The 16,153-nt window shown below is 46.0% G+C and overlaps 3 protein-coding genes across 5 annotated transcripts; 2 read left to right on the forward strand and 1 right to left on the reverse strand.

Annotated features, from left to right (window-relative positions):
• Positions 1-1,206: 1,206 nt before the first annotated feature.
• On the reverse strand, positions 1,207-3,815 carry morn2 (MORN repeat containing 2). Of its 3 annotated transcripts, none has more exons than XM_010865621.3 (6): positions 3,412-3,815; positions 3,287-3,322; positions 3,108-3,158; positions 2,913-3,019; positions 2,630-2,766; positions 1,213-2,492 (listed from the first exon to the last, which is right to left on the reverse strand). In XM_010865621.3, exons 1-6 carry the CDS (start codon positions 3,416-3,418, stop codon positions 2,390-2,392), a joined length of 441 nt encoding a protein of 146 aa, XP_010863923.1. In that variant the 5' UTR covers positions 3,419-3,815; the 3' UTR covers positions 1,213-2,389. The 3 variants fall into 3 exon arrangements, with proteins under 3 accessions (XP_019903176.1, XP_010863923.1, XP_010863924.1); XM_010865622.3 differs by having other exon boundaries at positions 1,215-2,492; positions 2,913-3,016; XM_020047617.2 differs by lacking the exons at positions 3,108-3,158; positions 3,287-3,322; positions 3,412-3,815 and having other exon boundaries at positions 1,207-2,492; positions 2,630-2,810; positions 2,913-2,995.
• A 279-nt stretch (positions 3,816-4,094) lies between these two features.
• On the forward strand, positions 4,095-13,838 carry dhx57 (DEAH (Asp-Glu-Ala-Asp/His) box polypeptide 57). The gene is made up of 21 exons (XM_034292829.1): positions 4,095-4,189; positions 4,666-4,698; positions 4,859-5,067; positions 5,175-5,552; positions 6,337-6,537; positions 6,619-7,625; positions 7,662-7,874; positions 8,117-8,240; positions 9,879-10,074; positions 10,238-10,362; positions 10,482-10,615; positions 10,786-10,840; positions 10,931-11,139; positions 11,254-11,370; positions 11,501-11,597; positions 11,695-11,868; positions 12,042-12,242; positions 12,404-12,680; positions 12,884-12,979; positions 13,494-13,592; positions 13,713-13,838. Exons 3-21 carry the CDS (start codon positions 4,895-4,897, stop codon positions 13,836-13,838), a joined length of 4,002 nt encoding a protein of 1,333 aa, XP_034148720.1. The 5' UTR covers positions 4,095-4,189; positions 4,666-4,698; positions 4,859-4,894.
• LOC117594591 (putative ATP-dependent RNA helicase DHX57) lies at positions 13,670-14,965 on the forward strand. The gene is given in 6 exon segments (XM_034292830.1): positions 13,670-13,834; positions 13,941-14,017; positions 14,106-14,240; positions 14,398-14,535; positions 14,537-14,608; positions 14,822-14,965. Coding segments are annotated over 5 exon segments (525 nt in total). The 5' UTR covers positions 13,670-13,834; positions 13,941-13,981.
• Positions 14,966-16,153: the final 1,188 nt, after the last annotated feature.

The following is a 16,153-nucleotide window of genomic DNA, read 5'->3' on the forward strand; positions in this document are numbered from 1 at the left end:
TTTGTCTCCTATGGTACATTTAACACAAAACTGTCATTTCAGATACACAATATTTCCCCCCTTTGCTGCTTTTCAGGATTTTACTCTGATCATTCTTTCTTTTGCTGTCTCCCAAGACAACAGGAAGTTGTGTGTTGATCCTCCTTGTGTAACCTACTTTTATTAACAGTGTCACAAGTTCTGGCCTTGTGCTTATAAGGCAGCAGCATAGGATCACTGGGAATGAAAAGCCAGTTCAGACACCCAACAAAAGATGTGTGTTTCTATGAAGGTCACACTATTACCACAATTTAAAGCCTTCATTGGAACAATGTTCTGATTCTTTGTGTATTTGTGAAGCACTGTTCTCACTTGCCCTGATAAGAAGGTATAGTTCTCCCTTGATCTGCTTGGGTAATGCAGCACAAGTGCCATGCGCCTTTCCTCCCCTTCAACTGTAAACCACACAAACCGCCACCAGGCCTGCCCTCAACACATACATCATCAGCAGACACAGGCACTAGGGGCTTGCCTGGGGTTTGAATGTGTAGACAAGGAAAGGCCCAACATCTGTGACCTGATATCTAAGTCATATCCATGTCCTTCCTCTAAAAAAGAGCCAACTAACCTTTTATTGTTAGGCAATAGCTTGGGCCAAATCTACTTTGAGGAATTCAACAGATGCAGTCATATACACCCCCTGGAAAGTTCATTGATCAAGGTTATCCAATTTAACAAATCACACAAGAAATATTTTACTTTGAAACCATAAAATGGTTCAAATTAGGATCAGGTGCACCAAAACAAGCAATTGATTAGAAAATCATTAAAGAGTAACTCAGCAAGGTTCAGCCTTCAATAAAGATGAGAAACTCAGTCTAGTTTGATCTACACGAGTGATATTCAAATGTGTCTGGGAGGGGTTACAAAGACATTGCAAGCAATTTGAAGTACATAACTCCACTGTCCAAGGTATCATCTACAAATGGAGAAAATTCCAGGTCACTGGCAATCTACATAGGCTAGGTTGTCCCATCAAATTCAGCCCAAGAGCTGATCAAAATATGAGGATTATCTCAACCATTCGCAACATCATTAAGAGTTTATTCAAGAGGCAACAACTTTTTATATTTCTGCTTTAAATTAAAATGTAATGTAACACCATTCTTAACTATTAATATTTTTTACAATTATTTTACATTTATTTTATTCTGTTGTTCACAAAAACAACAGAATAACAACAAACAATGGGGAGTGTTCAAAATGGATCCACTTAACAATGGCTGCTGTTATCAGCACAATAGCATAAATACAATAATAAAAGCACCCGCTCCATAATCACTCCACAATCATAATCAAGTCCAAGAAATCCGCTTTGAAAATATTTTTCGCATAAACAACTATTATCTTGAGATAACTTCCAACATGATTTACTAAAAACGGAATAGTACTGTAGAAAAAGCGCATGTTTCCAGTAGGGTAATTAAGATGATTAAATAATTAGGACGGTAAGATTAGGTAAGCTGTAACCTATTTGAATGGGCATTTCACACACTAACAATTTTAGCCAACTATTCTTGGTTTTCATAATCTTGTACATTTACACAGGATTGTTTTATTATGGAAGGGTCAGCCCGCTCACGCCACAATCCGAGAGCCTGATGTGAGACCAGAAACACACCCAGCTATAGATGCAGTGGTGCACTGTGGTGATGCGGGCCCCGGTAGCAGGATGTCCTTACGGGGGCCCCCTGTATGATAATTCTACATTTAGGGCTCTAGTGCCTCAATGACTAAACCTGGGCAGGCAGGGCCACCCTGTCCGGTAGAACACAAAAGCTGAAAGGGATATGATATTACATTCGGCTGTGTGTCTGTACATTCTCCACAGCTATAGTCACAAATCCTCCACTCCTGATTGAGCTCGCAATCAATCTCACTCCATTCTCTGTTAATTGTACTGAACAAAGCTTATACAGCATCATTTTCCATTTATGAATTCTTAGTTTACATACATACTCTCTCTCCACATTATTGACAAAGGACATTCTATGACTTCAAATACTTCCTTGATTCCACACAACTTAGCTAACAGTTTGTTTTTGATATACTTAAATTAATAAACTAGATTAAGCCTTTGGTCTTACTCTGAATTAACAAAAATGTAACTCCTGTTGTGTTACAAACTTATATTTATAGTTATTTAAAGATTTTGCTACTGATAGAACTCTTTAAGACATTATGCGTCATTGAAGGAGTTTTATAAGGACATTGTTGGTGCCATTCATTTGGTCCTTTTAAACTGTCACTGGAGTCTGATTCGGTTCCTTTTTAAATTATCTATCTTCTATAAATGTTACTAAAAACGTAACAAAGACTTGAGTTATGTCATCTTACATCATGTCATGAATTACATGTTGAGTTTAAGTTTCAAGCCAGGTGCTGATTTGTTGTGGAAGCCTCCAGTCCAAACAAGCCCCTGAGAGTCTGTGAACTCGCCATCTCCCTCTAACCTATAAAAAAAGCAGGGCCTTTATAAACTAGCCATAGGCCTAGTCTAAAATTCACCAACATGGACAATTTACTAAATTATATACAAATACATATGAATTGACATGAATTAGTTAACACGCTAAAGTAAAGGGTTCACCTATTCTTGCTGAAGCTGCCGCAGTATTTGGTCCCATCAGGGAATCTGTATGTCCCAGTGCCATGGTACATGTTGTCTTTGAAGTCCCCTTCATACATAGCCCCAGAGGGATGCACCAGAGTCCCTCTGCCATTCATCTGGTGAGGAGGGAAAAATCAATCCCAGCAGGAACAACCTGAAACTATGAATTCCAAAATAAAACCCTCTCCCCAAATACCAATACCGATTAATCCTGTCCTAACATAGGCCACCCATGCACACACAAACACACACATTCACAAACCTTATCGTCATGCCAATCTCCAGTGTAGGTGACACCAGTAGCTGAGGTGTGTTTCCCCTTGCCACTCCTCACCATGATTCCGTCTGTGGACTTGCTGCACTCTCCTTCTGACAGTGACCGTCCGTGTACGTGGTTAATGGGAGGTTAAAACAATTATCTGAATTCTAACGTTATGGTGTTAGTATGAGCACTTACCATATCTGTCACCATTTGGGAAAATGTAGGATACTTTCAAATTTCCTTCCTCTGTAATAAACCAGAAATGTAAAGTTCAAACTGAGGGGCGTATAATATAATAATAATTCTGTGCAAAATTCTAGACACAAGAAACCAGGTGGTCTCTGGATGTTGAGTCCACTCTGTTCTCTGCTTACCTTTGCTTTTTGTAGCCTGCCCCTTTTCCTTCTCCGCTGGAAAAGCACTTCATTATATTGTTATATCTATTTAGTTGTATTTTTTATGATTAAAGATGCTTATGCCATGAGCTAACTTTACTCACCTGCCATGGCTATGGTGTTGCTTTGACAAGCTTTATCTACTGAATGTTGAGTATAGCTAAGCTGGCATGCTAACTAGCTACTGTCTAAGCTTACACTTCAGGTTTGCTGCTTGTTCAAACATAACTAGCCAGCTAAAACATTTTCTAGCTATGTTGTTAGACCAATTTTTCGTGCTGGTTAAGCTGATTTTGATACACGTTACCATGGTAACTCTTCACTGCGCAACCGTGCGCAACATTCAACAGAAAATAAACTTTGACCTCTGATTCAACCTTAACCAATGAGAAGGAAGCTGCATTTGCCGGTAGACTATGGAACGTCAAAGGGGTCAGAATTCAGGCGTTCAAAACGCGATTGTTAAACTAATTCATACATTTGCGCCTGTTAAGGTAATGCCTACACCTGTAACCAACGCCTGCTAAAGTAATGCCTACGCCTTTTAGATTAACGCCTACAGCTGTTAACAACGCCTGCTAGATAAACCCTTACAAGTGCTAGATAAACGTTTTTCTGATTTAATATGCAAAATAAACCAACGTAACATGCTCCACCTTTATTATGTAAATATAGTACTCACTCTTTACTATTTATGACTCTGAAGAAAACTAGCTAGTTTGCCAGTCTTCTGAGAATAACCGGCGTTGGTAACAGGCGCACGCGCTTATTTAACAGGCGCGGGCATTTGCGTAACAGCCGTAGGCGCTAAACAATCGCGTTCTGAACGCATGAATGCTGACCCCTTTGGCATTCCATAGTGGACAAATCAATTCGTGTCAGGTTAGTTCAGTCTGTTTTGTCTCTGACTAAGAAGCTGTCTGATTCTCTTATGTATCATAATTGACGTTTTAACTAACAACATACTAAGTTTTTTTGTCTTGCCCATACGATGTGTATCATGACTTACTGGTAGCTACTAGCGTAGGCTAGTTCACGGTAATAGCAAAGATGTCATGTAACTTAGCTACGTAGCTAGCTTGGCTAACAATTAGCCCTGTCTAAGGAGGCTGTGTTAGTTCATTGTTGAGTGATCACTGCGTTCCGTGTTGTTGTTTGCCAACAACCTTCGTCTTATTAACTAAATGGTTAAACATGTTTTGTCTCGCAAGAAGTACATTTTTAGCTAGCCTGTGCCTATGTTCAAGGCACCGACACTGCCAACTTTGCTTATGGAAACTGGCACTGTATATGCGTCATCTGAACTGAAGAAGTAAACGTTGCAAACTACGTCTGGTTTTTACATTTTTGTCCAACAGGTTGCTTACTGTATCTTTCTATGGTCAACATAGGTAAGAAAAATTGCATTGAATTTATGTGTGGTGACTCTTCACTTTGTTTTGCTGTACACAATATACAAAACACATTTCAACTCAAGATGATGAGCAGGTTGCCATTATAGATGACTAATAATGAAACTGTTTTGATTTTATCAAATGTTTATGTCTTCAGGTGTAATTGTACTTTGATAACAGAGAGTGGGGTGAAATGAGTGGGAGAAGGAGGGGACAGCCCAACAGAGGTGGAGGGCGATTTAATAAGCCTCGAGGAAGTGGGAGAGGAAGAGGTGGTGGTGGGGGAGGCGGTGGAAAGGCAACAAGCAGTGTCTGGGATGATGGTGACGATTTCAGCCTAGATTTTGGACCCAGTCGCTCAAGCAGGTACAGTGGAACTAGCTAACTGCTGGAGTTTTCATGTTTACTCGCTCAGATCTATTGAACTACAGAAAAGCCTGTATAATTAATCTTTTCTCTTTCGCTGTTTGCAGAGGAAGAGGTGCTCGAGGTGGCAGTGGTGGCAACTGGGGTAGCAGCGGAGCTAGAGGTAGAGGAGGAAGGGGGAGGGGCACAAGTGGAGGGAGGGGCACAAGTGGAGGGAGGGGCACAAGTGGAGGGAGGGGTCAAGGAGGAGGGAGGGGTCAAGGTGGTGGAGATAGGGGATGGGGTAAAGGTAGGGGTTTACCCAAGTCTCTCATTAGCCAGACACCCCGGCCTCGGACACTGGATGAGTACAGGCCTCGCCTCAGGCCTGAGGTGACGGGCAACATGCCCATGCAGAAGATCTTCATGACCAGTGAGAACCAGGAGCAGGTGAAAGAGCTGCTGAGAGAGCTGCAGACCCAGGACTATGACGATGAGCCCTATGAGTGAGTTCTGTAAACATGTGAAGAGAGACTGTCGCTTCAGAATGCTGGGGGACTAAAATATTACTAGCATGGCCTTATTGGGTCTTTGTCAAACAGTAAGCCACAACGCATACATCGCTGCACTAGTATATAACCATATGCTGTTCTTATGACAAAATACTGAATTATTTTGTAAGCTTCTAACAGTCTATTAATTGTATTTGTGACATTTGGTCTAATACACAGCACACTAAAGGGACAAGCCAATAAGAACCCAATAGTTAACTCATAAAAATAAGTTGTTACCATCCTCAAGTACTGCTTCAATGTGTGTTTCTATTGCAATTTAGGGCAAAAATGAATATTTTGTGGTACACACAATTACTGTCCAAAGTATGTAATATGCCAAGATATGATTTTTGGCCCATACCACCCAGCCAGCCAAAATACCACAGAGAAGACATTTTCAGCTGCCCCTTTAAGGACACAAGGTTATCATGGTAATGGGGAAGACTGCGCATTTTAGTCTGTGGGATATTTTATTTCCACAGCCACTCGGTAGTTTGAATCCGAGTGTAGCATAGTCATTTTACATCTTCACTAGCAGTCCGAGTTTAAAGTCCACTATTTAAATACCCCTGAAACATGGACACGGGATGGCGTTTTGTTTGGCGTCGGGGATGGCGTTTTGTTTGGCATACTAGGACTGTTATGGAAAGTTTGAACTATAGTTGGTTTAACAACCAACAGGACACATCATAATGTTAATAAATGGAACATTATCTTTACCCATCTGTCCCCTCAGGGAAGAAGAAGACTATGAGGAAGAGGAAGAGGAGGAAGAGTATGATGAACTGGATTACAGGGATGAAGGGCAGTTCTGGACCACCCATGATGACCCGGTAGAGAGCACAGAGAGCCCTGTCTGTGATCCTGATTCAGAAGAAGACCGACGGCCCTCCCCCCAGCCAGTCATTGGACTGTTTGCCATAGGAAAACTCTGCAGGTGTCTGTCCTACATGAAATGGGGGAGGGAAATGGGTGTGCTCACGCGTGTGTGTAACCTCTTCCTGTCTCTGTTGTGTAGGTATGGTTTTGACCGGGAGCGCAGCAGGCAGGCCCTGGAGACGGGTGTTGGGGAGGTGGGAGCCACCTTGGAACAGCTGCTCCTTCAGGTGTTCTCAGAGCGCTACCGCCCTGAAGCTATATCCCCTGGTGGCCTCCAGGGGGCGCCCATGGACGAGTGCCTTACACAGAGACAGGAGGAGGCCCTGGCCCTCACTGCCATCTATGGTGACCGTTTCACCGAGCGCATTGCAAACAGTGTGTGGACTGTCACTCTGGACCCCGACTTCCTAGCTGGCATTGCTGGGAGGAATCGTAAGGCAGACGCTCCTACCAATGGCCCTGTTCACATTCGGGACGTCTGCCGCTTCTACCTCAAGGGTGCCGGCTGCAGGTTTGGAGCCAAGTGCAAATATAAGCACCAGATGCCTACTGAGGAGAATGCCTCAGGTCCCCGGGAACCGGTGGGTGCCAGCCAGCCTGGGTTCAGCAGCTACTCCTCTCCAGAATACGAGATGGAGGTCCGCTTCCCCAAAGGGAACCGCTACCCCTTCCAGGCTCCCATAGTGGCATTCAGCACTAACGATGAGGCCATAGGGGCCGCGGCAAGGCTAAGTGTCACAGAGCATCTGTTCGGAGAGGCCTTGGCTGCAGCGAAGGAAGGGGAGCCAGTGGTCTACACCTTGATCACATGCTGTGAGGACGAGGCCACAATGAAAGAGTTGCTGTCAGTCACCCATCATAAATACAGCTCCCCGCCCCCTGTAATAGTGGCTCCGCCCCCCATTGCCATGTCAAAGAGCAGAGGTGGGAGGAGTAACGCATCACGTGAGGAGACCAAGTGTAATATGAACACTAGCAGTAACCCAAGCACCAACAGCAGAACGGCCCCAAATAACAACAGCACTGGCAACAGCAGAACGGCCCCAAATAACAACAGCACTGGCAACAGCAGAACGGCCCCAAATAACAACAGCACTGGCAACAGCAGAACTGCCCCAAATAACAACAGCACTGGCAACAGCAGAACTGCCCCAAATAACAACAGCACTGGCAACAGCAGAACTGTTCCTACTAGCAGGAACAGCACCTACAGACCACTGCAGGCCACTGAAGATTTGGAAGACGATGAGGATGAGGAGGAAGAGGAGGACGTGGTAGTTCCTGAGACCGAGAGCTATGTCAACTTGAGGAAGAAGATGGTGAAAAGGCATGAAGAGAGGACAGATGCCCGGCAGCAGGAAAACGAGAAGCTGTGTAGAGAGTTCAGGAAAAAAAAAGGTAGAGAATAGATCAAATCCTCGGGTGTTGCTGTAGTGCAAGAGACATTTAAACAGTCCTCTGCTGCTTAGCGCCATCTATCGCGCCATCTGCTGTGGGCTACCAGGTGGTATAGGAGACTTTTTCTTTTCTCAGTCCTGTCCAATTCACCCAAACACAAGTCTTGTACTTACTTAGTGATGGAATGTGAACGTCCCTATGAGCTAAGTAATTCTGTGTTTCTGTGCCTGCTTTTTGCTAGTCATCCAGGCGCTTCGCCTCCATGCTGCAGCAGAGACAAAAGCTGCCAGCCTGGCATGAGAAGGAGAACATCCTGGACCTGCTGGACACCTGTCAGGTGCTGGTGGTCAGTGGCATGACTGGGTGAGTCCCACTCCATCCCCTACACACTTATTCCGAGTGGTCCCTGTAGGGTGACTTCTAAAGAGTGTCCATGGCTTTATTAAACGCATTCACTTTAAGGACGTACTCATGATTGGAATGATGCGATTCATAGTGTACTGTTTAATAATGAAATAAGCATGAAATTCACATTTTAAAATTCCATCTATGGTTTTAGGAGAAACATTCTACAAATATTGAACATTTGTGTCAAGTGACAAAGAAAATGAATGTCTAATAATAAGACATGCATGTATTTTATTTTGTGTGAAATGGCACAAGCTCCAACATATGTTGTCTTATTGTATTCCACTATGGAGGCTGTGTTTTTGAACCCTCAGAGGAAGGGGTCACAGGAGGATGTAATGATCCCTATTCCTGTGATCACATTGGCTCCATCTAAGGGGTCACAGGAGGATGTAATGATCCCTATACCCGTGATCACATTGGCTCCATCTAAGGGGTCACAGGAGGATGTAATGATCCCTATACCCGTGATCACATTGGCTCCATCTAAGGGGTCACAGGAGGATGTAATGATCCCTATACCCGTGATCACATTGGCTCCATCTAAGGGGTCACAGGAGGATGTAATGATCCCTATACCCGTGATCACATTGGCTCCATCTAAGGGGTCACAGGAGGATGTAATGATCCCTATACCCGTGATCACATTGGCTCCATCTAAGGGGTCACAGGAGGATGTAATGATCCCTATACCCGTGATCACATTGGCTCCATCTAAGGGGTCACAGGAGGATGTAATGATCCCTATACCCGTGATCACATTGGCTCCATCTAAGGGGTCACAGTAGGGTTTAATTATCCCCATACCCGTGATCACGTTTGCTCCTTCGTCTCTTGGGGCACTTGGTGGGCTGAGGGACAGGTTGATGGCTTCATTTGAGATTTACGAAGAGATTTGCCTGAGCATTGCAGGTCCTAAATCGACCACTGTCATTACTAGGACCATTTTAAACACCGGCAAGTAGCCTATTTATTATCCATACCAACATTATTCTGGAAATGGAATCCATGCCCTAACGAATTCAGCCTATTTTGTAGGCAGAGTCTGACCCAGTATGGGTTAAGTGGACCTAATGAACTTGCCACTGAGTAGATGTTTCTGTTGGATGTCAGAGATTGTGTTGGATATGCTGTAGGCTGGAGATGCTTGGGATAAACCAAACCCATCAGGCCCTGCAGTTATATTTACACGGGGCAGGCTGGTTATATACAAGCTCATACTGTATTTTTTTGGATGAAGGAGTTGTGGGTGGATTGAATGTGGAACGACCGTGCTAGGCCTAACCATTTTTTTTTTTTTTTTTAGTGATCTGATATTTCTGAGAACTTGGCAATAGTGTAACTCTCAAAGTAGGCTACATTTCAGCAGCCAGCACTTGCCTCTTTGTCATTCAGTTTGAAGCGGTTGATCTAAATTCCCCAAACGGGCGCTTGGTTCTCTGTATCACTCACTTACCACTTATTCTAGCCCCAAACTATTACTGATTTTAGAACTGCGTTGTTAAAGCAGTGTTTCAGAACTGCATTTTCTCTATTTTCTGGGTTTATGGTCGTGGCGGCCCTCAGAACTTTTTCTGTGTTGGTTTTCAACAGGTGTGGTAAGACCACCCAGATCCCCCAGTTCATTCTGGATGCCTCACTGACCGGACCTGCTGAACAGGTGGCAAACATAATCTGCACCCAGCCACGCCGTATCTCCGCCATCACCGTAGCCGAGAGGGTTGCACAGGAGCGGGCGGAACGCCTCGGTAACTCCGTGGGCTACCAGATCCGCCTGGAGACTGTCAGGGTCCGTGAAACTGTGTTGAACGCCACATACTTCAGTCATTAACTGTAGATGTTTTCCGGTTATAAATGCTTGTATTTACGCTGGTAGTATGGTAAAAAAAATAACACACCTGGCGCCCCTTTAAATGGAATTTGACCTTTCCATCGCTGCCTCCTTCCCTCAGTCCGCTGCTACCAGGCTACTGTACTGTACCACCGGGGTGTTGCTGAGGAGGCTGGAGGGGGAGGCCGACCTCGCGGGGATCTCTCATGTCATCGTGGATGAGGTCCACGAGCGCACGGAGGAGAGGTGACGTCACACTCCAATCACCCGTCAGCGCACGTCGTCGTGCTCCGTGCCGTACCAGTGCCGGCTGTTTCCTCGAGGTTTCCACCACGCCGTCTCAATCCCTTTCCCCCTCCCCTTAGTGACTTCCTGTTGCTGGTTTTGAAAGATCTGATGGCACAGAGGCCAGACCTGAAGATCATTCTGATGAGTGCCACCCTCAACGCTGACCTCTTCTCCCACTACTTCCACAACTGTAACACCATCCACATACCAGGTACCGACACTGTTCTCTGTCTAACACCATCCACATACCAGGTACCGACACCGTGCTCTGTCTAACACCGTCCACTTCCCTCAACCCTCTCAGCGCATTTAGGAAATGTGCATGTACCAATACTATGTTTGCCAGTCAACGGTTACGTTTTTATCTCTTGTGTTTGCCAGGACGCACTTTCCCCGTAGACCAATTTTTCCTAGAAGATGCCATTGCCAAAACCCGGTAAATGTTACACACCCAAACCGGAAATATTTTAAACATTTTATTTCGTCTTACCGTTTTTGTGACCTGTATTCTTTACTCTTCTCCCAGGTACGTGATTGAAGATGGCAGTCCGTTCATGCGCTCAGGCGGGGGGAAGGACAAGTCGTCTTGGGGGGGCAGAGGGGCGGCTAAAGAGCCCGTGGACCAGCTCGGGGATGACATGTGGTCCTTCATGAACCTACAGAAGAAAGACTTTGTCAAAGACTCAATCCCTGATCAGCAGCTCGGTCTTCAGGAGCTCACGGTCCGGTACAAAGGTGAGGTCTGTTCATCGGTCCCATCTGCTACGTACAGGCTATACCCTTGACAGGGCTCTACAGCCGCCCGCCTGGGTGGAGAACGCTAATACACAATGGTTTCTTTGTCAAAAGACACAAAGATGTCGGTTCTGAAGACCATCGCTGCCATGGACCTGGATAAGATCAACATGGACCTGGTTGAGAACCTGCTGGAGTATATTGTGGACGGTAACCATGGCTATCCTCCAGGTGAGATGGCTACAGACACAACAGAAGGCGGTGGTGGGGTAGGGGGTGGGGGGGGGGCATGAGGAAGTGTGTTGTTCTGATGTGGTAACACTACCGGTTTGTTCTGGACCGGGTCTCCTGCCTTTTACAGGTGCTGTGCTGGTGTTCATGCCGGGCCTGGCAGAGATTAAGGCCCTCTACGAACAGCTCCAGTCCAACAGGATGTTCAACAACAGGAAGAGAACCAGGTACGGTGGTACACGTTGGGCAGTCATTTCTTAGCAGGTGCGTGGTGTTGGGTAGTTGGGTTGTGTTGGTTGTGAATACAGTGGTTGTGTGTCTCAGGTGTGTGGTGTACCCCCTACACTCGTCCCTGTCCAACGAGGAGCAGCAGGCGGTGTTCAGCCGGCCGCCAGACGGAGTCACCAAGATCATCATCTCCACCAACATCGCCGAAACCTCCGTCACCATCGACGACGTGGTGTACGTGGTGGACTCTGGCAAGATGAAGGAGAAGAGGTACGGTAACCACGGCCCCCGAAGCCATCCGGGGATGAGGCCTGTGTACCGGCACGGTCGCGTGGAAACCATACCAATATATTCAGCTCACATCAACCGCATTCATGTCCTATAAGCTGTTCCCAGGACGCACTGGGCCGGATGTGTAATTTCACCGACTCTGTTCCCGTCAGTTACGATGCCTCTAAGAGCATGGAGAGCCTGGAGGAGACGTGGGTGTCGCGTGCCAACGCCCTGCAGAGGAGGGGCCGTGCGGGCCGCGTGGCCTCTGGGGTCTGCTTCCACCTGTTCACCAGCCACTGCTTCCAACACCATCTGGCTGAGCAGCAGCTGCCGGAGATCCAGAGAGTCCCCCTGGAGCAGCTCTGCCTCAGGTAAACAGGTCGCGAAGGGATTCACACAACCTGACCTCTCTTCATTTATTTACTTATTTTCTCTTAGGTTATGTCACTCATTAATAAACCCGTCGCTTTGTTTTAATAGAAAGATGTGTGGTGACTAATGCAATCTTTGTCTTCGCTCATCGCTCCCTCAGGATTAAGATCCTGGATGTGTTTGCAGAGCGCACGTTGGAGTCTGTCTTCTGCCGGCTCATCGAGCCCCCGGCCACGGGCAGCCTGGACGCAGCCAAGCAGCGTCTGCAGGACCTGGGGGCTCTGACCGCCGACGAGAAGCTCACCCCTCTGGGCTACCACCTCGCCTGTCTGCCCGTGGACGTCCGCATTGGCAAACTCATGCTGTTCGGGGCCATCTTCCGCTGCCTGGACCCTGCCCTCACCATTGCTGCCAGCCTGGCCTTCAAATCCCCCTTCGTAAGACTCGTTTCCTAGCGTCTCACTATGCCAATGGCATTGGGCTGTAAAAACCCTAACTGAAAAGAATGGCTCGATCTATTTTACAGCCAAACTCATCTGGCAGAATCAAAGTGCCAGAAAGTCTCTCTTCTCACCTCTGCTGTTCCCTTCCCTTTTTTCCTCCCGCATCTCCTGTCATCCTGTGTCCTTCCTGTGGGCAGGTGTCTCCGTGGGATAAGAGAGAAGAGGCCAATGAGAAGAAGCTGAATTTTGCCTTGGCCAACAGTGACCATCTGGCCCTGCTGCAGGCATACAAGGTACAGAACACACTGGCTTTACCTGAAGCCTTGTTCTGGTTCTCCCTAAGCCTTGATCCTCTGAAATACTGGAGTTTTGTTTGAAATAGCTAGAACACATGCTTTTGCCTTAAGAAACATTTAATATAGGATTTTAGTGTCAGATACTGAATCATTTGGAACTGACTGTTCCATATCTGCATGTGAGTTAAAATGGTAACGTCTAATAGGCTAGGTAATTTGTTTATGTAGCTAAAAACAAGGACAATGTCAATAGGGGTTGGGTGGCCTAAACTGCTGCCATGTACTGCTGCAGCATGGATCAGAGTCTGGCTTCTTTCCCTATGGTCTCTGTCCACTAAAACACAAAGCTTCCCAGAACAGATGTGGGTTGAGATGGAATCGTGCAATTTGCAGGCTGGCTGTAGTGGGAGTGCAATTTTGGATCTCTTTAGAAATATTGTTGGTTCCACGTTAGCACCTGGGGTAGCTACAGATGATGGGAGGTGGGTCTGTGACGTGTGTTTCTGCACAGGGCTGGTGTAAGGCAGCCCGGAACGGGAACCAGACGGGCTACCAGTACTGCAGAGAAGGGAGGGGGATGAGGAACTTCCTGTCCAGTCGGGGATTACAGGTCGGACGCCCCTATGACAGTCACCTGAGCGATTCCATTTTATCGCAGTGTATTGCTAACAGTGATTTGAGTCTGTAGATGTGCTTTGTGGTATCGTAGGAGCATTGCCAGTCCTGACAGAGGCAGTTCACAGAGCTGCTTTCTGACATTGGCTTCGTCAAGGAGGGGCTGAAGGCCAGAGTCATTGAAAGGAATGGCCACCAAAGGGACCGACGGTGTCGTGGAGGGCTACCGGCCGCGAGGTAGACGGGGACACGCACATTTATTCAAAAACGGCATTCTCATGTAAAGGAATTTCCTAATACAGTATTAAATAAGTTCATATTCACATCTTGATCTCCTCCCCAGGCCAACCTCAACTCTGACAACATCAGGTTTAATGTCCTGCAATGCTCTGTGCTGCCCTCTATCCCAATGTAGTCCAGTTAAGCCTTCAACCCCTCCGTGACCAGCAGGTCCGCAATTGTCTAATGTACCTGAGTTAAGTCCCCCGCTGCCTCTGTTCTACTGTAGGTGAGATCACCTCATGAGAAGTTCAAGCAGACTAGTAAAGGAGCTGTGAAGATGCAGCCCAAAGCAGACGAGCTGCGCTACATGACGAAGAACGACGGCTGTGTCCACGTACACCCGTCCTCTGTCAACTACACAGTAAGACACCACAGAAGGAACGGTCTGAATGCTACGCACAATCAAGTTCAGGGACACAACTGCTACTTTTATCTGAACGCTTCTGTCGACAACAACCTAGACAATAGATAAGAGGTGGTTGTCGCCGTCGGTCATTGCCCCTGTGTCGTGGTTTCAGGTGCGCCACTACGACAGCCCCTACCTGGTCTATCATGAGAAGGTGAAGACGAGCCGTGTGTTCATCCGGGATTGCAGCATGGTGTCCGTGTATCCTCTCGTGCTGTTCGGAGGGGGACAGGTCAGCGTGGAGCTACAGAAGGGGGGAGTTCGTCATCTCCCTGGATGACGGCTGGATCCGATTCGCCGCAGCGTCACAACCAGGTCAGCCAGTTGGTCGGCACTCTTAGGAATGTGGTCTCGGCGTGGCAGCGCTTGGCGATTTTTAGGATCAGGAGGGGTTTGGCTGCCTGGGCCCTGGTAATGGCTCGGTTGTTTTTTACACGGTGAGGGCAGAGGTAACAGGGTCATAATAACTGCGTATTAGCTGTACGCACAGTCCGCTCGCCGCTTCCTGACTGCCGAAATCTCCTGTGTGTCTGCAGGTGGCGGAGCTGGTGAAGGAGTTGCGCTGGGAGCTGGATCAGCTTCTGGAAGATAAGATCAGGAACCCCAGCATAGATCTGTGTACCTGCCCACGAGGATCCCGAATCATCCACGTGATCGTGAAGCTCATTAGCACCCAGTAAACCGGCCCAGCGTTGCGCAACCTGCCCTTCTCGCCGCCACCTCGATTGGGTCTTATTGTGGTAGCATCGCAAGTGCTGCCAAACAGGCGTGCAGCTGTCGCTGCGTTGTATTAAAGTGCAATATTTGGCAAAGTTCGGCCGGATTGATTGAAAATTCTACAAAACTGCAAAAAGAAATTGACTGAAATGGTTATTTGCCATTGTGTGTGTGTATTTTTGCCACTTCCTGTGTTTATGGAAAGTTGCATCAAGTTGCATTTTTATTATAATTTGTGTGTTTCGGACACAAAACAAGAAGTTGCATTTGAGTCCATATTGGATACCTGTTCTGAAAATATTTGGTCTTTTTGATGTATTTAGATAACTATTGCATGATTGACTGAGATAGGAGAAGCTCCCAAGAGTTTTTGCATATTGACTTTTTTCTACATTTCTAATGAATGTAAGACAATGGGAAATAAACATGCTCATAAAATTGTGCCATCATTATTAAAAGGGCTCGTTAAAATGTAGATTTGGTTTGAGCTGCCAAAAGAATAAATAACTCTACAGCTTCAATGACTGAATTTTATTTATTAACTAAAAATAAGAGAAACGTGATTTCATGTGTATTGTCATTAGTTCATTGAGCTTATGTTGAGGCATCACTGTGTTCCTTAATTTCGCTGGGTTTACATTTTCCTCATAAAGCCCTTTTTACATCAGCAGTTGTCACAAAGTGCTTTTACAAAAACAGCTGGCCTTAAACCCCAAGGAGCAAACAACAGAAGTGTTTAATTTCAGTGGCTAGAAAAAACTCCCTAAGAAAGATGAAATGTACAAAGAAACCTAGAGTGGACCCTGGCGTGTTAAAATAAAAATGTTCTGAGTTCCTACCAGTCTTCACAACTTAGTAAACACTTTTAATATTAAATAAAACAAATGTGAATCAGAACCATTTAGTTAAATGTATTTACTCAGTTCACTTGGGACATTAATTTTGGTATATAAATTGGTATTAAACTTTCTTTAAATGGACTCACATTGTCCACCCTCAACTATAAGGTCTTTGACAACAAATATGCATGAAATCTAAAGTTGTTCATAGTTGACGTGGTTTCCAGCAAAGTGGTGAAAAATGACCTGACTTTCTGTATTGCTCATGTTAAGGTCTAAAAAAAGCATAGTTTGTGCCTGGTTAATTCAAAG

The sequence above is a fragment of the Esox lucius genome, chromosome 6 (genome assembly GCF_011004845.1).
Source record: "Esox lucius isolate fEsoLuc1 chromosome 6, fEsoLuc1.pri, whole genome shotgun sequence".
Classification (NCBI taxonomy): domain Eukaryota; kingdom Metazoa; phylum Chordata; class Actinopteri; order Esociformes; family Esocidae; genus Esox; species Esox lucius.